This window comes from Thamnophis sirtalis, unplaced genomic scaffold, assembly GCF_051295495.1.
Source record: "Thamnophis sirtalis isolate CommonGarterSnake01/CBP01778 unplaced genomic scaffold, rThaSir2_p1.2 scaffold_3, whole genome shotgun sequence".
Lineage (NCBI taxonomy): Eukaryota > Metazoa > Chordata > Lepidosauria > Squamata > Natricidae > Thamnophis > Thamnophis sirtalis.
The window spans coordinates 159,176,022-159,197,006 of NW_028261383.1; the positions used below are offsets into that span (position 1 = coordinate 159,176,022).

Here is a 20,985-nt window from a genome sequence, read left to right on the forward strand (position 1 = left end):
TTTTAAATACATATTTTAATACTTGATACAAAACACCCCCCCAAAAAAATAAACAAATAAACAGTAACTTCAATCTAAGCTTCAAAATATTTTCATCTGTTAAATTAAAAGTCGCTCCCATAGAAAAGCTACAATTCACAATTGTGTATTTTTATTTTTACAAAACAAAATTTAAGCTCGAAAAAGGAAAAATAGCTTTTCCTCCCCCATTCCTTTTTTTTAATTTCTTCTTTATACAAAAGAAAGGCCGAAGTTGGTTGGTTGAAGTGCATGGGAGGGAAGGGGAGACACAGCACAACCTGTACAGTATCTACACAGTGCTTTTGCATAATGTGTCCAGAGTTGCAACCGGATGGGGGAAGAGGAGGGGGGGGCGGTGTGAATGTGATTTGGTCATTTAGAGATGAGGATTGTAGTGTATGTGTTTGGGGGAATGAATGGGGAGAGGAGCAGGCGAAAGGGAGTTCGCGCTGGCAAAGATGGGCCAAGTGTATTTTTGAGCACAAAATCGTCTTTCTCCACCCCACCCCAATATGCTGTGACCTGAGTGTTCTTTTGAGGATTTTTTTAAAAAAAGGGAAATACAAGGAAATAATATATAGTTTAAAAACAAATAGGGGTATTTTTTGTGTAGGGAAGAAGGATGCCCTTGAGACTCTTACAGACCCAGAGTTGCAACTGGACTTGAAGAGGAGAATAGAACAGGCTAAGTCACCATTCAGGGTGTGGCGTATTGTTGCCGTCTTTGAGTCGCATATAAATAGAGGCAGAGTGGCTGCATTGGGAGGGAAGGGAAGAAATTTCTTGGAAAACTGAATAGGATTTTTCCTTGAACTTAACGTGGCTTATTTTCCTTATTGCTTTGTACCTTGGCCACTGGGATCAGGACCAAGCTTACCTGCGTGTGTGTGACAGAGATAGAGAGTGTGTGTGTGTGTGTATGTTTGGCAAGGCAGAGAAGAAGCAACTGATTCTTGTACTAAAACCCTGAGCCGGTTCTCACCCGTGTGCGGTGCACGCAGGCCTGAGGTAAGGTGGGAAGTGAAAGGGCGTCGTTGTCCCCCCTCCAGGAGGACACGGCCCTTGCTACTCCTTTCTGAGGTTTCGGGGGGACCCAACCATAGGGGAATCTCACCAGGGGTGGGGGAAGACACAAAAGCAAGGGCAGGAGGGTCTCCTGCACCACCAAGAGGAACGTTACAAACATGGCTTCAAGAAGTGCTATGGGCGTGGCCCTCTCCCCTCTCCCCCTTAGCCTCCTCCTGACAGCAAACCCCACCCCACCCCTTCCAAAAAAAAAATGCTGAGACCAGAGCTGCACCGTGTGCTTTTAGAGATCCCTCTGGCAAAAGATTCCGGAATCCAGGCAAGTGGTGAAGCTTAAAACACATTCATGGTCAAGATGCTCAGAGCCGTCAGCAACAACCGATCCTTTTGCTGGTATTTCCTCCCCTCCTTTGGGCTACGCCCATAGGCTGGGCCCCAGAGATGGAAGGGGATCATGGATGGGGAGAGACAGATGTCCCAAGCTCTCTTTGGGTGGTGGAGTGGACAGTGGTGGAGACCCCTTGGTTCCAGGCAGTGTTATGTGGCCAATTTCCTCCTCCTGTTTTTCACAGGCCGGCCAGGCCGAGGCCGGCGAGCAACAGTGTAGTCAACCTACAAGAGGGAAAAAGTGAGGAAAGACAAGTTATTGTATTGTATTAATTCACAAGTTTGGATGACAGCACCACTCCTTATTCCTTCCCTTACAAAGCGGGGGAGGGGGCATCCTCAGGAGCAGGGGTGTCCAACCTTGGCAACTTTAAGACTTGTTGTCAGCCTCTGCTTTGCTGTTGCTTCGGCTGCCATTAAACGGGGAGGGAGGGCATGGTATTTGGGAGGGGTTACTCATTGTGCTGGAGGAAGGTTCTGGAGTTCAGCTGCTGGTCGGACTACGCATGCGTGGGAGATTCCCGCCAGGACTAACGGCACCGACATTCCATCTTCGTGATGCCTTTTGAAGTTATCTCACACCTGACACTTGAGAGAATTATGATTGGACTGTAACTGTGATGCCAAGGGGTGGGGAATGGGCTATTCTATATATCAATCGCTTTCGCGCCTAAATAATCAGATTTCGCTTCGCTATGCCTTTAATCATTTATAATTAGTAAAAGTACACTTGATTTCTACACATGGAGTCTCGTGGTCTTCTTTCCTAATTATCTAATGGAGAGGTGCTGACATTTGTGGACTTCAACTCCCAGAATTCCTCAGCCAGCAAAGCTGAGGTCAGCTCCACAATTGATAGGGCTTTCAGTTAGGACAGATAAACAGGATGTTGTGCTAGGAGGAGACTCTATGGTGGGGGAACCGGACTTCCGGTTGGCTCCAGAATTGAACGGGGGGGCTTCTGGTTAGGACCTTTATGGCTGTTTGAGTGTTTAAGGTTGCTGACTCCCTGGAGTAATTTGGACTAGGGGACATGATACTATTTCCCAGTACTTGAGGGGCTCTCAACAGAGAAGAGGGAATCTATTTATCCCTCAAAGCACCTGAGGGCAGGACAAGAAGCGATGGGAGGGAGCTTGGCAGAGGAAGAAGTTCCAACTTGGAACCAAAGAGGAATTTCCTGACAGCGAGAACAATTAATCAATGGAATGGAACAATTAATTCTCCTGGAATTGTGGGTGCTCCATCAGTGGAGGGTTTCAAAAAGGCACTGGACAACCACTTCTCCAGGACGGAATAAGGACTCCTGCCTTGAACAAAGGTTTGGATAAGAAGATGTCCTTCAAAGCTGACTGAGGAATTCTGGGAGTTGAAGTCCACAAGTCTTAAAAGTTGCCAAGGTTGGAGACTCCCGCTCAGGAGTACATAATAACTCTTGAGCATCCCTTCTGCAGTCTTTGTAAATGGCCCTCTGCAGCCACAATTGCCAAAAATCAGTGGCATTTTTTCCCCTCCACACTGCAGTAGAAACCGTAGTATAAACCACAAACGAGCCGTTTACCTCAATTTAAAAAGAGGCAGAACGCATCAATACTGTACGCCAAACCTTAGGAAATCCCCCCCCCCCAAGAAATACTGGCTTGGTCTACTTCATATTCTCACCCACAATAAAAAAAATACATATTTACCAATGGGCTGGACCCTGGATCAATGCTAGGACCCCGAATCCGTGTAGTCTCAGGTCGGGCACTGGGCCGGACACCACTGCAAAGAGAAAACAGTGGCCTAATAAATAACCTCTGAGATAAGTCAGGGCTTGCTTTGAATTCTGCTATCTTTACGAATCCCATTCCTTCTGGGCACTGATTCTCACCTGCTTTTCCTCCTTCGGCCACGGCGGGCTGGTCGCCTACCTGGAGGTCCCTAGAAAAAGAAATGGGTTAGAAGGTAAATAATTCTGAAGATGTCCGCTCTCTAAAAGCACTCCAGAGCTGACGGTAAGACCCTCCACACAATTGGCTTGACTGGCAATGCATGGTTTCACAACCTTTCTACAAGGATCAGCTCATCCATTCAACTTAAGGAAACAGTAAAGCTTTCCTAAACTTTTTTCGTTTCAGACTGAAGACAATGTGGAAAAATGTAAATATGTGCACAGAGACACCCATAATTAAATGCTGCCTCACATAGCATATGCACAATGTTAAGATAATCTGGCACATCGCTATATGATTCTCCTGTTCTCTACATGCATGGGTTTATATTTAATATTGTTAGAATGAGGGAAACAGCAACACATACATACCTCCCCCATAGTTTGAAGAGTCCAAAATTCTTCCTGAGTAAGCTTTAGAATAGTCTTTTACTTTAAAACCAAAGTCCTCTGAAGAAGGAGCAATCAAAGGAAACAAAACAATGTTTGGGTTCACACATCACACTAAGCCATAATATCAGTCTTATCCCACCAGAATCAGGTTGCGTCCTGCAAGCCCTCTGCTGCTTGCGACTCTATAAATCTAACCCAGGGGTGTCAAACTGGCGGCTTGCGGGATGGATATGTCGTGCACAGGCCACGCCCACCCCAGCTCCGTGAAGGGAAAACACATCGCAAAGCATCACATAATGGCAAATTGACGCGGCAAGTTTGATACCCGGGATCTAACCAATCCCACAAATTCCTCAAATAGGCTTCAACCTATGACCAAATCCCACAAGATTACCATATTTTTCGGAGCATAAGACGCACCAAGATTTTGAATTAAAAAGAGACAGGCCTCCCCAAAACGACTTGTTTTTCATGAAAATGGCCCCGTGTTTTTGTCAAAAAGGCAGGCATAGCCTTTAGGAGGCTTATAGAGTGTTCCTGAGGGTGGGGGGGAGGGCAAAAACGAGCAAAAAACAGTCTAGAGGCTATGCAAGGCCATTTTTGCAAAGGGGGTGGCGTTTTGGGAGGCCAAAAGTGCTGTATTCAGTGTCTAAGTCACACCCAGATTTTCACCCTGTTTTTTGAGGCAAAAAGGTGCATCTTATATTCTGAAAAATATAGCACTTTATTAGGAGTAGCTGGAGCACTAAATACAGTTTCCCCCAACTTGTTTTATGTCTCATTGAGATGAAAAACAGCATCTTTTAATTTCTAAAGCAAAAAGCCTCCTTGTCTGACCTCCATGTAGTGCAGAGTCAGCCTTGTGTCAGAAGAGCTCAGCCTGACAGCTGGAGGGGTAGAAAGTGCTGCGAAGATCAGAGGCAATCTGTACTTTTAGAGCAAGGGTGGGGAACCAAGGGCCTTTTATGACTGGTGGACTTCAATTCCCAGAATTCCTGAGCCAGCTCAGGAATTCTGGGAGTTGAAGTCCACCAGTCATAAAAGGGCCATGGTTTTCCACCCCTGTTTAGAGTGCTACAAACCCCCGGCAATTCTGGTTTTCGAATGAAAAATATATATGAATCTTGCTAACTCTAGCTTACTTAACAAATCATGATTAAGAAAACCATGGCTTAGTATAATGTATGAACCTAATCAATACCATGAAATCATATGGCTATTGGTCCAATACCAGAAGAAAAAAAAACAAAGACACACCATGAAGCACTTTCTGGAGGACTATGGAAAAACTGGGAGTCTTCCTAGCCGACCTGGACTGATGTAAAAAGAGACTTAACGATATAAAGCTACTCCTTGACTTATAACCATTCATTTAGTGACCAATCAAATTTACAACAGCCCTGAAAACAATGATTTATGAGTGGTTCTTAGGCATTGCCAGAATATCCCCACGATCACGTGAACAAAATCGGAGTGGCTGGCAACCGGCATGCATTTACAACCTTTGCCGTATCTCAGGGTTGTGTGATTCCGCAGTTGCGACCTTCTCAGCTGGCTTCCAATGAACGATCGGTGGGGAAAGCTAGATTTGCTGAATCAACTGTACTGATTTGCTTAACAACTGTAGCACACACACAAAAAACCCTTGTAAAGTTGGGCATGACTCTCTTTAACAACTGCCTTGCTTATATTATGGAAATATTAATCCTAATTGCGGCCAGTGTGGGACACAAGGCTCAAACTGGGGTTATCTTTCACCTAAAGAAGAGACCAACACAACTGCTTTGTAGATTAGATCAAAGGTCCATCCTGGTCCAGCACTTGGGGTTTGATGGAGTTGTCAATAAGAAAGTACCCCCAGAAAGCAAGCTTTTTCCTTTTGGAGTGTCTGGACAATTGTGGTAAAAAAAATTTCCCTACAATTTCCTTGAACTCCTTCCTTGTTCCATCTAAGCCTTCCCCAGCTGGGTACTCTTCAGTTACACTGAGACTACAACCCCCAGAATTCAGCCAGCTGACTGGCAATTCCAGGGGATGCAGTCTCCAAACACCTGAAGGGTACCAAGTTGGAGAGGACCAATTAAACACTTCTACATACCTTTATCTCCTGAACAGCAAAAGGACCTGCTTGGGTTTCTGCACTGCTAGCCACCATTTCCCCGTTGCAACGCCAGGTGGGATGCGACAAATGTCCTGCGCCCAACTCAGGAAGTTGGCCATTGAAGTGGCGCCTTCCCCGCCCCCGCCCACCCCCCCGCCGTCCAGTCTTGCTGCCCCGGAGTGATCCTCGTGGAAGGCTGCTGGCAGAGTCCCCGTTCAGTTCTTCCAGGCTACACCTGAGCCGCTTGTGGGGAGAGTGGGAACCGCTGGCTTCTTGCCCTGCGGGGGCCTCCTGTTCTCCTTGCCGGGCTGGCTCAAGGGCTCTAGGCGACTCTAAGGCACTTGTGAGGGCAGTGTCCGTGCAAGGGGGCAAGATAGTCTGGTGGCTTGGCTCAGTCTCTGGCACAGGGAGCACGCTGGACAAGGCGGAGGCTGGCGGTTCACTGGGTAGCACCAGTTTCTCTGGGGCACTGAAACCAGTGCTTAGCTGGCAAACAGAGAGTGAGAAAGAGAGAAGAAACCTTCGTGAGATCATTTTACTTTCTCTGCAGCAATTCAGGGGTTGCTTCTCCAAAAGATTTTCTGGACTTACATTTTGCCAAGTGGATGGATTTTTGAACGTATAAACATGGTTGTTAAGTGTTCAATTTCTCAGGACTGTCTTTCTAAAGAGCATTAATATCACACTCAATTGGTTCCTCCTGGTCCTTTCTCATCTTTTAACCTTTCAGGGAAACAGTCAGAGGTGGTATTCAGCCGGTTTAGACCAGTTCGGGCGAACTAGTAGCGGAAATTTTGAAGAGTTTGGAGAACCGGTAAGTGCCACCTCTGGTAGACCCAACCCGCCGTTCCCTGTCCTTTATTCACTTGTTTTTTAGCTCAGCTGATTCGCGTGGCAGAGTGGATTGCCGTGCCTCAGCTGAGCTAAAAAACAGCTCAGCTCACCAACACTGACACAGAGGGCGGTCTTTGAGTGCTGCATGCGCGCGAAGTACGAGCGCGAAGCGTGCTATCATAGAACCGATAGAAAAAGATTTGGAACCTCACCACTGGAAACAGTGTATTATTGGACAGAGATCTGGACTTTCTATTGCTAACTGCCTCCAACTAAGGGTGCAGCTATTTATTTGCTGCCCTGCTGTTTTGCTGGCGTTTTCCTCCTTACCCCGATTTCTCCTTTTCCTTTATCCTTTCTATTTTACTTATCTAACTTTCTGTTCCTTTTTCCTCCCTTCCCCCCCCTCTCCTTATACTTCCCTACTTAATTTAGTAACTTCTCTTCCCGTGATCTGATCCTGCTTCTTCTGCTGCCGCCATCTTGAAGGAAGGAACGAAGGAAGGAATTGAACGAAGAATGTCCAGTTAGTTCCCACGTAAACTAAGAAGGAAACATGTTTCAGAAGATATTGGTTGTTTAGACTAGGAATACCGAATCCCAACTGGGCACGGACAGGTCCCAGTAGAGGAATAAGGATATTCTATTGTCTCACTGCTTTGTTCACCCCTAAAAACATCTGTGGGCCTCACTTTAATATTTTAACCAGTTAACTGACTCCTTAGTGGCCCTGGGTTCTGCTTGTTGCTTTTGAAAGCTACATCTGCCCTCATCCATGACTTGACTTGATGAGGACACCAACCTGACATTATCACTGAAACCTAGGCGAGCTGAAATACCCATCTTGATTTCAGGTTTTGCTTACTCTTGGGACAGCAGGAAAGGTGGTGGGTAAACCTCATGAAACAGCTTCAAAGAAGGACGGGACACTAAAAAAACCCATCCTATTCTTGCTGGCATATTCCTCTTTTGATGCAATCCAACTACAGTAATTATGTGAATCCAAATATTTATTTATGTGCTCCTTGGCCATGTAATTTATGATTTAGGCTGAAGTGTATTCCTGACAGTTGGTAATAAGGATTGGTTCTAACTTCCTTAAAGTTCTGTAAAGAATTGATTTTATTTATTGTTTATTTATAAAAATGTATTAGTCGCCCCATCTTATCACAGGGTAACTCTGGGCGGCTTACAGTTGCATCTTAGTTAAAATAAAAATATTAAAATCAAACCTTAAAACCAAAGACACAAGGGAAGGTCGGGGGCAGAATGGGGAGGGAGGTGGGATCTATTATTAATCAGCCATCTGTCAGACCTGGAAGCCCCTCCCATTTTTCCACAGTAGAAATTGTGGTAGGCCTGAAGGCCCAATGTAAAAGATGGCTTCCGGATCCATTGCACTGATCCCCACACTGGGGCTCCAAGCCAAGTGGCAGAGTCACAACTTTAGGCCCTTATGAAAAGATAAGGAGGTTGGAGCCAGAAGATTCTGCTCCTTCTCGGGGACTACTCGGAGGAGGGCCTTCTCTGTGGCTGCTCCGGCCCTTTGGAACGAGCTCCCCGTGGAGATTCGGACCCTCTCCACCCTTCGGGCCTTCCGGACGGCCGTGAAGACCTGGCTGTCCCAGAAAGCCTGGGGTTGAGTTCCCCCCCTACTCGAATTTGCTGTGTCTGTTGTGCTTTTAAATTGTTCGTATTGTCTGATTGTTTGTCTTACTTTTTGTAATTTCCCCTCCCTTGGCTTTTGTTCAGCCGCCCTGAGTCCCTTCGGGGAATAGGGCGGCCTACAAATTGAATAAACTCCAAACTCCTTCTGCCCACATAACAATTAGTTCACAATGATATCTGCACACTGGACAAAACTCTGGCAGTATTGGTTAGTCAGTTGAGGATTGATAAATACACCTGTGTATCACCTGCATACTGATGACACCTGACTCCGAACAAATGGCCTCCCCCAGTGTCCCTATAAGGACAGGTGAGATGAGAGCATAAAGTTGTGGAATTCTACAAATTGAAGTTTTCAGGTGCAACCCTCTCCTCTTCTAACCAAAACCAGCAGGAACTGGCCACCTTATTTCTATTTCTTATAGCCAGAGAATATTTTAAATGTTTGAGGAAAATGCTAGAGTACCCAACATCTGTCCAGGAAAATATAGTCATGCCCAAAATCTGTCAGTGATAGATTGACTAAACTAGAAAATTAACTCCACAGGAAGACTAAAATTACTATTATTGTGAGAGTTATAATAACAAAATTTTGTCAGTTGGATTATGTAGTACCTTTTCTTTTTATTTATACTTCAGTAAATTAAGAAGCATCTGAGTCACTTCTGGATATTATCTGTCTGTTGTGGACTTAAAACAAGTTTCACTTTTTGTTAACTTAGCCACAGATCTTGCACATCTCCATCCTGGGTCATTTTCACTCTGTAAAGTCAGATCTTGCAGGAACTACTAGCCTAGGATTGCAGTGTTTCTCTTGAAAATTTAAAATATAATGCAGGATCCCTGTAATTCAGATACATATTTTGGGTACCGGGGGCCCCCAATGAAAAAGTTACCAGGACACTAAGTGTGCTGTGAACTAAGAGAGTTTGGGAATCACTGTTCTTCACAGCAGCCCAGGAAATAATCTTGAGGAAGGAATCACTCTAAAAAGGAGAACCGGCTGACAACCAACCAACCAATGCAATAAAACTGCAGAAATAATTAAATGTCACCACTCTTAACCCAACAGTTTAATCCCCAATACGGGTCCTTATGCATGCTTAACTGGTTCACTTGGTTGTTTTCCTTCAAAGGTTTTCCAGGCTTCTCTTCTGACATTTCATCTTTTGGCGTTTCTTGGAAAATCTAGCTCCTCCCCATTCTTCCTCTATAGGATTAGTAATAGCACTTAGACTTATATACCACTTCACAGGGCTTTACAGCCCTCTCTAAGCGGTTTACAGAGGTCAGCCTACTGCTCCCAACAATCTGGGTTCTTATTTCATCGACTTTGGAAAGGTGGACGGCTGAGTCAACCTTGAGTCGGTGAGGATCGAACTGCTGGCAGTTGGCAGAATTAGCCTGCAACGCTACATTCTGTCCACTGCAGCACCAGGGCTCCTCATTAATGCACAATAAGAGGCTGCATAACAGCAACCTGGTCCAAAGTTCTCATTATCTCGCCATTCCAGGCACAAACAGAGGTCTACAACAAACAACTCAGGAAAAACCTCAGATGTCCTCTGAAACTCCTTCAGGTTCATCAGGGCACCTGGCGCAGACAGCCTAATAAGAGCCATGGTGGCACAGTGGTTAGAATGCAGTAGTGCAGGCTAATTCTGCTGACTGCCAACTGAACCAGCAGTTCAATTCTCACCGGCTCAAGGTTAACTCAGCCTTCCATCCTTCCAAGGTGGGTAAAATGAGGAGATTGTTTTGGGGGTAACAGGCTGACTCTGTAAACTGCTTAGAGTAAATCACTGTGAAGGAGTATATAAGTGGTATTGTTTATAGGTCATTCCTTCTTGCAGGGGGAAGATAAAATTGCATAGGCACACCAAAATAGCAACCAAAGAGTGATCTAACCATGGCAAAAGACTCCACCTTAGACCATATCACAGATACCCCAAGGACCAAAACCAGATTTAATGTGTGATGTCTGGTTCTTTGATAATTGGGTTGCCATGAGCTCTTTGGCCGTCCCAAATTGAATGCCATCAAAGGGAAGGTTAAAATCTCCAAGGACTATCAGCCCCAGGGAATCAACCACTAATCTGGCAAGGGAATCAATAGTTTTAGTGAACTCCTCAGAACCACCATATATGGTCCTTACAGATATTAAATGCACTCCTTTTTTTTTTTTTTTGGCTTCAAGTTTAATCTATGCAAAATTACAATTTGCAAATGTATTACTCTAAGTACACATTTGGGAATGAAACGTGCTCTTTTACCCCAAGTATGGATTTTGCTTACGAGAGAAACAGAGGTGGCTTGCTAAGTACCAGTTTGGGTGTGCTCCCGCGTGCTCGACGCTTCTGAGCATGCGCAGAAGCATCCGGGCAGAGCCTTCCGCTGCCGCTACTACCGGTTTGGCTGATCTGGGCTGAACCGGCAGCAACTCACCACTTGAGAGAAGAGCTAAACATTTGCCCATTGCCCACGTACCTTGAGGCTGATAATGGCACTATCAAGACTGCTTACCTGTAAGCTCTGGAGGAGGCAGGCCAGGGGGTTGGAGCCTGCTAGTAAGGGCAGCTGTCCTTGGAAAAGCTGGATTCCGAGAGGCCCTTGCAGATTGGGTGGCAAAAGAGGCTGCTGGGCCTGGAGAAGAGGACTTCCAATCAGTGAGGGGCCTGAGGCTGGGTTCAGGGATGGAAGATCACCTTCACATGGGCAAAAGGGAGGAGAATGTCAACTCTGCTGCTGGCTTATAGCTATCATCAGCACCAACCCCAAATACTTCTAGGGGGAAGCCTTTGTACACCTCTTCTCTCCCCTCCAGACCTACAGTTAAGTGCTGGAAGGTCAGGAGGACTTTATCTGTTATCCAATTTTTGCACGTTCAGAAGGTATCTGAAAGAGGCACCTACAAGTCCTTTTGTTTGTAATAGATTAAATCAGGCACGGGGAACTGAACTGAAGAATCATCCCTTTACAACAATTCCTGCGTAGCAGAGGTAGGTTCCTACCAGTTCACACCTATTCGGTAGAACCGGTTCGTCAAATCTACTGAACCGGTTAGAAGAGGTTCCACCAGTGGACCCGGAAAGCAGAAGAGGTTCCAAAATTTTTTGAAACCCACCACTGGTCCTTGGATATGATTATTCTACACTATCATGCTCATATTTATAAAACTCAGTGCCTCTGTAAAAGGTAAGGATGACTACTGCGTTTGTGGTGCAATCAGAACATTGTGTGTGTTGAAGTTGTTTTAACGCAAACCAAAGATGCCTTTTAAAAAACAAGTTTATATCATATTCTTATGCATGCCAGTGCTGTGTGTGAGGTAATTTAAGGTGGTTCTGACAAGTGTCGTCGGCATCTTCATATCCGGTCACATGGGCAGCAAGCCACTCCCACAAAAGAGGCCACACCCACAGAGTAGGTTCGAACAATTTTTGAAACCCACCACTGCTGCATAGCCAATAAGTATAACTCTTATTCCCTCTCCACCCAATCAGATCAGCAGAGGAATGCCAAAAGGGCCTGCATAGGGAGAAGCAAGTTGTTGGCACATCCACATTGAGCAAGAACTTTGCACAAACTACAGCTCTCCAGAGGTGGACAACTGCAGGTAATCCTTGCTCACTGATGCCTCGTTTAGTGACAGTTCAAAGTTATGACAGTGTAAAGAAAACCAGATCATGACCAATCCTCACATTTATGACTATTCTACAGGGTGGATAAAAATCTATGATTTTAAATAATAATAATAAAAAACCCGGATTTTTAAATTTTAAATTGGATTTTGTTTAAAATCAAATTTATTTTAATAAAATGCTTTCGGAGTGAAAATCTATCCAAAGATAGTTTTCTGTTTAAGATGCATTAATATATTTAGTTTATTCAGCATGAAATGGAGCTTAATTATCTTAGCACGAGGCTGTATATTCTGCAATATTTACATTTTTGGTAATCTCATTCAATGAATCCAAGCTCTGCAAGCTAAAAAGGAAATCTTCATTTTGTTTGCAAATGATATTATTAAAGATTCTAACTACCAGCAAGAGTGAGTCCTTACATTTAAAGAGCAGCTGTCATTTCAGATCCATCATCCTATTAGTGGGCATCCGCTCACCTGCTGCTTATCATGTCCCTCAATTTGTTGTGTCACTGTTGCATCACCAGCCATCCCATTAAAGTGAACGGGAGAGTCAATGAGTCAACAAAGGGTCAGAGGAGGAGCCATTGTGGGACAGAGATGACAGTTGCTCTTTAAAAATTATGATTTAATAGAGCTGATTTAAATCAAGCCTTTTTACTAGTGATTCACCCTGCTACTATAGCAACCCATGGCCACGTGTTTTAGGCACTTCGCAATCGGTGTACGTTTATGACCCTTGCAGTGCTTCATGGTCACGTGATTCAGCTTCTGACAAGCAGAGTTAAGGGAGAACCCAGAAGCAAAATCACAAGTCATGGTCACATGACGCCTCACTTAATGACTGCTGAATCACTTAACAACAAGGGGAAGGGAGATCCTAAGTTGGTCACGATTTAGCAATAGTGCTGTTGGTCTCAATTGTGATTGATAGGCGAGGACTTACGGCATAACTCCAATTATATCCTGCCAGGAAGAATCAGGTTGGAGAAAGCGAAGAGCAAAACATTAGTGTTTCTCAACCTTGCTGACTTTAAGTCCTGTGGACTTCAACTCCCAGAATTGAGAGGGGACTTAAAGTCGCCATGGCTGAGAAACACTGCATTAGAGCAATAGGACATCGGGGGGGGGGGGGCAGTCTCTTTCTGCTTAGGGGCAGTAATTTGGGTTTTAATACCTTCACTTTCCCAGGAGTTTGGCATCGGATGACTATCAACTCACCCAGAAGTGTGGTGCTCAGCAGCGGGTTGACAAGCTGAGGCAATATGGGATTCAGACGCCCAGAGGCACTGGGGGTACCCTCAGTAGTTGTTGGTATGGTGTTAGTGGAGGTAGGTGCCACAGGAGTGCTAGCCAGGCCAGTCTGGGATGGAAGGACAGGAAAGGTCTGAGACAGGAGCAGCGCCATGGGGACAAGCCCCGCAGATGATTTCAGGAGAGAACTCAAGGCGGTTGCTCATTTAAAGCGGGTGCAGAGCACTTTAAATATTAGTTCTTTGATTATCCCACAACTACCCATATTTTTCAGAGTATAAGACGCACCGGAGTATAAGACGCACCAAGATTTTGAAGAGGCAAATTAAAAAAAAAGTTTTTGCACTCTGCAGACGTCCCGAAAAGGGCCCGGTTTCCCCCCCCCCAAAAAAGGACACAAATAGCCTTTAGGAGGCTTGTAGAGTGCTCCTGGGGGGTGCCCCCCCCAAAACAGACTGTTTTCCCCTCATTTCTGCCCTCCCCAGCCCCCAGGAGCACTCTGAAAGCCTCCTAAAGGCTCTGCACGGACATTTTGGTGAAGGGGGTGGGATTTCTGGAGACAAAAAAATGCTGTATTCAGTCTATAAGACGCATCCAGATTTTCAGCCTCTTTTTTGAGGGAAAAAGGTGCGTCTTATACTCAGAAAAATACAGTAGTTCATAACCCTTAATGCAAGGTCTCCTTGGAATAACACTTTCTTAATACATAAAATCAACATATCACTATTATCGCCATAGTAGCTGGATAGATCTTGCGAAGGCTTTGCTAAAAAGCGACTATATTCCTTCCAACCTTTCAATGTTCCTCAGATAGCCTTCAACCTATGATCCAATCCCACAAGATCCTCATAACGAGGGAGACTGGTGCCCTTCCCGCCCGATCCTATCACGTCTCCATGAAATGAAAAACTTCTAAAAGCAACTGGCCCCTTGCGCAAACTTCTTACCTGTGTGGGGCTCGGTCCTGTGTCAGAAGAGCCCAGGCCGGTTGCCAACAGTGCCGAGTTTAAAGCTAGGACAGCTGAAGGGGTGGAAAGTGCTGGGAAGAGCAGGGGATGCAGAGTTTCGGGCAAGCTGGCGAAGGGCTCCAACAATGGCTCCGTTGTCGCCGCTTCCCTCTGCCCTTCACACGCCGCCTCTGGCAGCGCCAACAGTGATGCCAGGAGCCCACTTGGCTGTTGTAGCAAATCCAGGCTGGGCAGCACCAGAGGCAACAAGGGCTGTCCGTCTGGCTCCTCCTGCAGGTTAAGAGGGGGAAGTGGTGTCTCTGGGCCCAAGGTCAGCGAGAAGGGGAAGGAGCCCAGGGGGAAGAGCCCAGGAGGTAGAGCATTCCCAAACGGCAGTGCTTGTTCCTGTGCCAGGAAAGGGAACGGATCGGCGCCTGTGGGCAGCGGGCAGCCCACGCCCCCACCTTCCACTGTGCTGGTGGTGACAGTAACAGGGCTGGGGGTGGGAGGGGCTTTGGGAGTCATGAGTGAAGCCGAAGCAGCAGCACCTGCAGGAAAGAAAACAAAGGCATCACCTATCACAGGAACAGCCACACCCCTGCCGCAAGGAATGCTTGTTCCCAGAATGCACCGCACTTTGGAGATGCCTCTTTGCGAAACGTCCAACTCAGAGCACCTGCCCGGTGTCATCTGTAGACAAACTCTCAGCAGACACTTACTCCACTTAATTCCTTGCGCAAGTATTTACAGTGGACAATGTGGGCTTGCGAGCAACTTTTTTGGATGCCAGGGTTCCTGTATATTTTAAGGGATATACAGAGGGGAAAATAGCAATAGCAATAGCAGTTAGACTTACATACCGCTTCATAGGGCTTTCAGCCCTCTCTAAGCGGTTTACAGAGTCAGCATATCGCCCCCACAGTCTGGGTCCTCATTTCACCCACCTCGGAAGGATGGAAGGCTGAGTCAACCTTGAGCCGGTGAGATTTGAACCGCCGAACTGCAGCTAGCAGTCAGCTGAAGTGGCCTGCAGTACTGCACTCTAACCACTGCGCCACCTCTTGCTAAAGGCTTAGGAGTTTTATCCTTTCTACTCTTCAACCTCAGAGTTAGTAACTGTGCTTGAATAATTCTAACAATTTAATTCAGAGACCAGTGAAATCTTCTGTGACTATAGATCACCCCTGAGGCACTTATCAGCCAACCATTCAGTCTTGCCTACTTCTCCTCTGATGAGGCATCGACTTTTAAGTCCGCCACCAATAGCAGCTTAATCTAGAGATATTAGGAGATATTTAGCTTTCACATAATCAAAGGGCCGGACCGACATTTTGGACTAAGCCATCATAGGCTTTGCTTTCGTTGGAAAAGACCCTGAGATTGGGGAAGATTGAAGGCAAAAGGAAGAGGGGACGGCAGAGGATGAGATGGTTAGATAGTGTCATTGACACAGTGGACATGGATTTGGGCATAATCTGGGAGATAATAGAAAATGGGGTGTGCTGTGGTCCATGGGTCGTGAGGAGCCAGACATGACTGAGCTACATCAAAAATACATTGTTCGGGTTGACAGGATTGGTTCTCAGCATTAATTTGCAAAAACGTACCGTATTTTTTGGACTATCAGATGCACCAAGATTTTGAACAGGCAAATTAAAAAAAAAGTTTTTGCAGTCTGCAGACCTCCCCAAAACAGCCCATTTTTCAATCAAAAAAAGGACACGCGTAGCCTTTAGGAGGCTTATAAAGTGCTCCTGGGGGCTGAGGGGCCAAAAACAAGCCAAAAAACGGTCCATTTCCCGCTCATTTCTGCCCTCCCCAGCCCCCAGGAACACTCTGGAAGCCTGCTAAAGGCCATTTTGGTGAAGGGGGTGGGTTTCGTGAGGCCAAAAATGCTATATTCAGTGTATAAGACGCACCCAGATTTTCAGCCTCTTTTTTGAGGGAAAAAGGTGCGACTGAAAAATACAATAGTTTTGGGGTTAATGTAGGATAAGCCCACTTGACTGTAGCTTATTCGGCAAGCCTTAATTAAAACAATGCTTTAATATAACACACGAATCCAATCTATGTTTCCTTTACATTGTGATATAATTATAAGTGTTACTAGGGCAGCATCGGAGAGCTACTTTTTCTGAACTTTATTTTCTTTTTTTAGTTGTCCCTACTATGAATGTCCCTGTTCGGGGGTGGGTGGGGTGGGGAGTGCACCTTCTGCACCTGTTCCTGTAGAGGGGAAAATAGTAGTTAGGCCAGTGTTTCTCAACCTTGGTCACCTGAAGATGCGTGGACTTCAACTCCCAGAATCCCCCAGCCAGCAGAGCTGGCTGGGGGATTCTGGGAGTTGAAGTCCACGCATCTTCAGGTGGGCCAACGTTGAGAAACACTGCGTTAGGCATTATGTTAATGGCAGGGCTAACCACTCCTCGCAACTGCTCCTCTTTCATTCCTCAATCTGTAAGTTTCAAGACGGGAAGATAAACAATTTAACCGGCACATCTACTGGTAATCTGGCAGTAAGAAGCAGCAATTTATCTAACTGCAAAGCACAAGGATTAAACCACGGCTAGTGGTTCACTGTGCCCTTTGCCAAGGTGTAAGCCACATGTACCACAACAAAGGTTGGTTTGAGTAAACTTTCACAGAACAGGGTATACCACAGACCGTCTCCCATAGCTATTTCTGTCTGGGTAACATTAAACAACACAAAGGACTACGTTCAAATGTGTAACATTAAACAAAACAAAGGCCCACATTCAAATGTGTAACATTAAACAACACAAAGGCCTACATTCAAATGTGTAACATTAAACAACACAAAGGCCTATGTGCCCGATTAATGGGCACCTCTGATTATTCAATGCCCCGCCTCCTCCATTTCATACATATTTCTTTTGCCCAAACATTAACCTGTTGTAAATGTCATTTGAACCAGAATCTGTAACTGGTGACAAGCCTTGGTTATAAATTCAGGGATTGCATAGCCTGAACTTTGCATGATCAGAAAGGATCAGATGGCAAACCAGCTTGGGCAGGGCCGTTTAGTTCAGCAGAGATAAGATCTGCTTTCCTGGCCAAGAAAAAGGAGGCAAGGCAATCAGGAGGCGTGACTGCTATGGGGCCGGCAATTCCCTGCCCTTTTTATTTCCTTTAAAGAGAAGGAGAAGCAAACTCTCCAGGACCTTCAGACAGCTGTCACTCAGCTGCAGCTCCCAATCGCGGGAAGGGCAAAAACACGGTGACGGCCACCTCCACTTCCACATACAAACCTACCTGGCAGGCCATGGGATGCAAGTGGGGAGGTGGGAGGTTTTGGCTGTGGGGAACTCCCTGAGATCTGTTCGGAAGACGCAGAAGCCAGCTGACCAAAGAGGCTGAGGAGTTGGCTGTTGAAGTCCTGGAAGGGGGGCAAAGAATTGGGACTGTCGCCAGCAGGGGCCTGGAGAGGCGGGGGCAGGCCTGGCGTAGGTGAACTCCCGGGAGGAGCCAGCAGACTGAGCAGAGAGGCCAGCGGCTGTACCGGGGTGGCTGAGCTTGGGGGTCCATTCTTGGCCTCTCCTCCTCCGGGGGGCTGGTCCCGAGGCCAGGGGTGACGGGTTGGGGTCTCCTCAGGATGGGTGACCCCCGCCTGCCCTGCATGGGAATCCTTGAGCAGGCGCAGGACAGTAGGGGAGCGACGTTGCCGCCGAGGTGTCCGCCCGCCCACCACTGACAGCAGCAAGCGGTTAGGTAAAGTGCTGGCAGCCAGCTCGTCAGGACGCCCCCTGCTGGCCAGCTGGGCCTTGGCGGCTGCGCTCAACAAACTACTGGCTGGAAAAGAGCCTGGGCCCTGCGGAGGAAGGAGCAGTAGGCCAGGCGGTCCTTTGCCTTCCGGGGCAGCTCCTAAGGGCACTGAGGGCAGGTTATTGCTGCTTTGGTTGGTTAAGGCGTTGGTCGGGGGTGTTGCGTCCAAGCTGGAGGGCCTGGAAGCCAGGCGGTGTCCAGAGGGGCCCTGCTCGGAGGAGGCGGAGGAGTGCCGTGACCGCTGTGGAGAAGGCTCAGCGCTGCCTGCTGACGAAGAAACGGAGGAGAGGCTGGTCGGGGCAGGCGAGCCGGCAGCACTCGCCTGGGACCCAAGAGGGATGGAACGGCCACTCCAAGGGCTGCCCTCTTGACCAGACCCCATCTCATCTAGCAGGGGGAAGAGGAAACTGTTGGATGAATAGGGCCGGGTCAATGCATCTGCTGAGGTCTTGCTGGGCAGGAAAGAACCCCCGGCAGCATTCAGTTCAGCTGGGAAGGTTGGGCGGGCACCGCCATTGACAGTGGGTGGCAGTCGGCCTGGGAAGACATCCCCAAAGAAAGCGTTGTGATGGCGGGGAAAGGAAGAGCTTGGGCCGGAGCAGGCACTGCCATAACGATCAGAGGGACACTGCAAGGAGAGATCCGGCCCTTTGGGCAAGCTGGTTGGAGCTTTGCTGGAAAGAGTCTGCTGCAGGCAAGTGCTGGGCCCTGGCATGGCCAGATGTGGTGGCAGAGTCATTCCAGCCCCTGTCAATAGAGGAAAAGGTGATTATTCCCCCAAAGGAAGGACAAATAGGAAGCCCCAATTTACACCAAAAGCCTGGCTAGCTGCTTGGGTGGAATGAGGACAAAGGAGATTAGATAGGAGGGGCAAATATATATATATGTATGTATGTATATATGTATGTGTGTGTGTGTGTGTGTGTGTGTGTATGTGTATGTGTGTGTGTGTATATATATATGTATGTATATATATATATATATATATATATATATATATATATATATATATATATATATATATATATATATATATATATATATATATATATATATATATATATATATATATATATATATATATATATATATATATAAAAATAAATAAAATCAAGCTTCTTTTAAACAAGTTGGGACATCTAAGTTTCTCCACTTTAGCAATAAGCTAGAAAAACCAATCTTCATCACATTTCACACCTTCAAATGCATATTTATTCCCCGTTTTAAGACATACTTTTTTTTTTACAATTGTGCCAATAATGCTATTATTGTGGAATTATAAGTATCAATGGTATTATCATTGTTATTTATGGTTCTTATTTTTGTTGCTTGTTGCTTTTAATCCTAAACTTGCCATCTAGAACCATAATTGCAGGATGAGCAGTTATCTACACTGCCATATTAAATCAATAGGATTATTGTAAGCTGCCCAGAGTTGTTGGATATGAGATGGGCAGCAAATAAATTTTATTAAAAAAAGGAAGGAAGGAAGGAAGGAAGGAAGGAAGGAAGGAAGGAAGGAAGGAAGGAAGGAAGGAAGGAAGGAAGAAGTTGGTACATCTCAACATGGCTTCGATTTAGAAGGTTAATCCAGAATTCCTATTCAGACTTGATGGGCAGCAAATAAATTTTATAGATAGAGATGATAGATAGAGATGATGGATAGATTATATAATATATACAGGTGAAACTCAAAAAATTAGAATATCGGGCAAAAGTTCATTTATTTCAGTAATGCAACTTAAAAGGTGAAATTAATATATGAGATAGACTCATTACATGCAAAGCAAGATAGTTCAAGCTGTAATTTGTCATAAATGTGATGATTATGGCTTACAGCTCATGAAAACCCCAAATCCACCATCTCAGAAAATTAGAATATTGTGAAAAGGTGCAATATTCTAGGCTCAAAGTGTCCCACTCTAATCAGCTAATTAAGCCATAATACCTGAAAAGGGTTCCTGAGCCTTTAAATGGTCTCTCAGTCTGGTTCAGTAGGAATCACATGGGTAAGGCAGCTGACCTGACAGTTGTGCAGAAAACCATCATTGACACCCTCCATAAGGAGGGAAAGTCTCAAAGGTAATTGCAAAAGAAGTTGGATGTTCCCAAAGTGCTGTATCAAAGCACATTAATAGAAAGTTATGTGGAAGGGAAAAGTGTGGAAGAAAAAGGTGCACAAGCAGCAGGGATGACCGCAGCCTGGAGAGGATTGTCAGGAAAAGGCCATTCAAAAGCGTTGGGGACTTTCACAAGGAGTGGACTGAGGCTGGAGTCAGTGCATCAAGAGCCACCACACACAGACGGATCCTGGACATGGGCTTCAAATGTCGTATTCCTCTTGTCAAGCCGCTCCTGAACAACAAACAACATCAGAAGCGTCTTACCTGGGCTAAAGAAAAACAGACCTGGTCTGTTGCTCAGTGGTCCAAAGTCCTCTTTTCTGATGAGAGCAACTTTTGCATCTCATTTGGAAACCAAGGACCCAGAGTATGGAGGATGAATGGAGAGGCACACACTGCAAGATGCTTCAAGTCCAGTGTGAAGTTTCCACAGTCTGTGTTGATTTGGGGAGCCATATCATCTGCTGGTGGTTGGTCCACTGTGCTTCATTAAGTCCATGGTCAACGCAGCCATCTACCAGGAGATTTTGGAGCACTTCATGCTTCCTTCCGCAGACGAGCTTTATGGGGATGCTGACTTTATTTTCCAGCAGGACTTGGCACCTATCCACACTGCCAAAAGCACCAAAACCTGGTTCAATGATCGTGGGATTACTGTGCTTGATTGGCCAGCAAACTCACCTGACCTGAACCCCATAGAGAATCTATGGGGCATTGCCAAGAGAAAGATGAGAAACATGAGACCGAACAATGCAGAAGAGCTGAAGGCTGCTATTGAAGCATCCTGGTCTTCCAAAAGACCTCAGCAGTGCCACAGGCTGATAGCTTCCATGCCACACCGCATTGAGGCAGTAATTGCTGCAAAAGGGGCC

The 20,985-nt window shown here is 46.0% G+C and overlaps 1 protein-coding gene across 1 annotated transcript in view; it reads right to left on the minus strand.

Moving 5' to 3' along the window:
- The window catches only part of MBD6 (methyl-CpG binding domain protein 6), a 30,581-nt gene continuing 9,596 nt past the window's right edge, over nt 1–20,985 (minus strand). The window contains exons 6-13 of the mRNA XM_087710594.1: nt 17,481–18,737; nt 14,208–14,755; nt 13,228–13,369; nt 10,887–11,068; nt 5,859–6,347; nt 3,308–3,357; nt 3,123–3,198; nt 1–1,659 (exon numbers count right to left, since the gene is read on the minus strand). Of these exons, the coding sequence (XP_087566720.1) occupies nt 1,585–1,659; nt 3,123–3,198; nt 3,308–3,357; nt 5,859–6,347; nt 10,887–11,068; nt 13,228–13,369; nt 14,208–14,755; nt 17,481–18,737 (2,819 nt within the window). The 3' untranslated portion in view covers nt 1–1,584. The remainder of the gene's footprint in view (nt 1,660–3,122; nt 3,199–3,307; nt 3,358–5,858; nt 6,348–10,886; nt 11,069–13,227; nt 13,370–14,207; nt 14,756–17,480; nt 18,738–20,985) is intronic.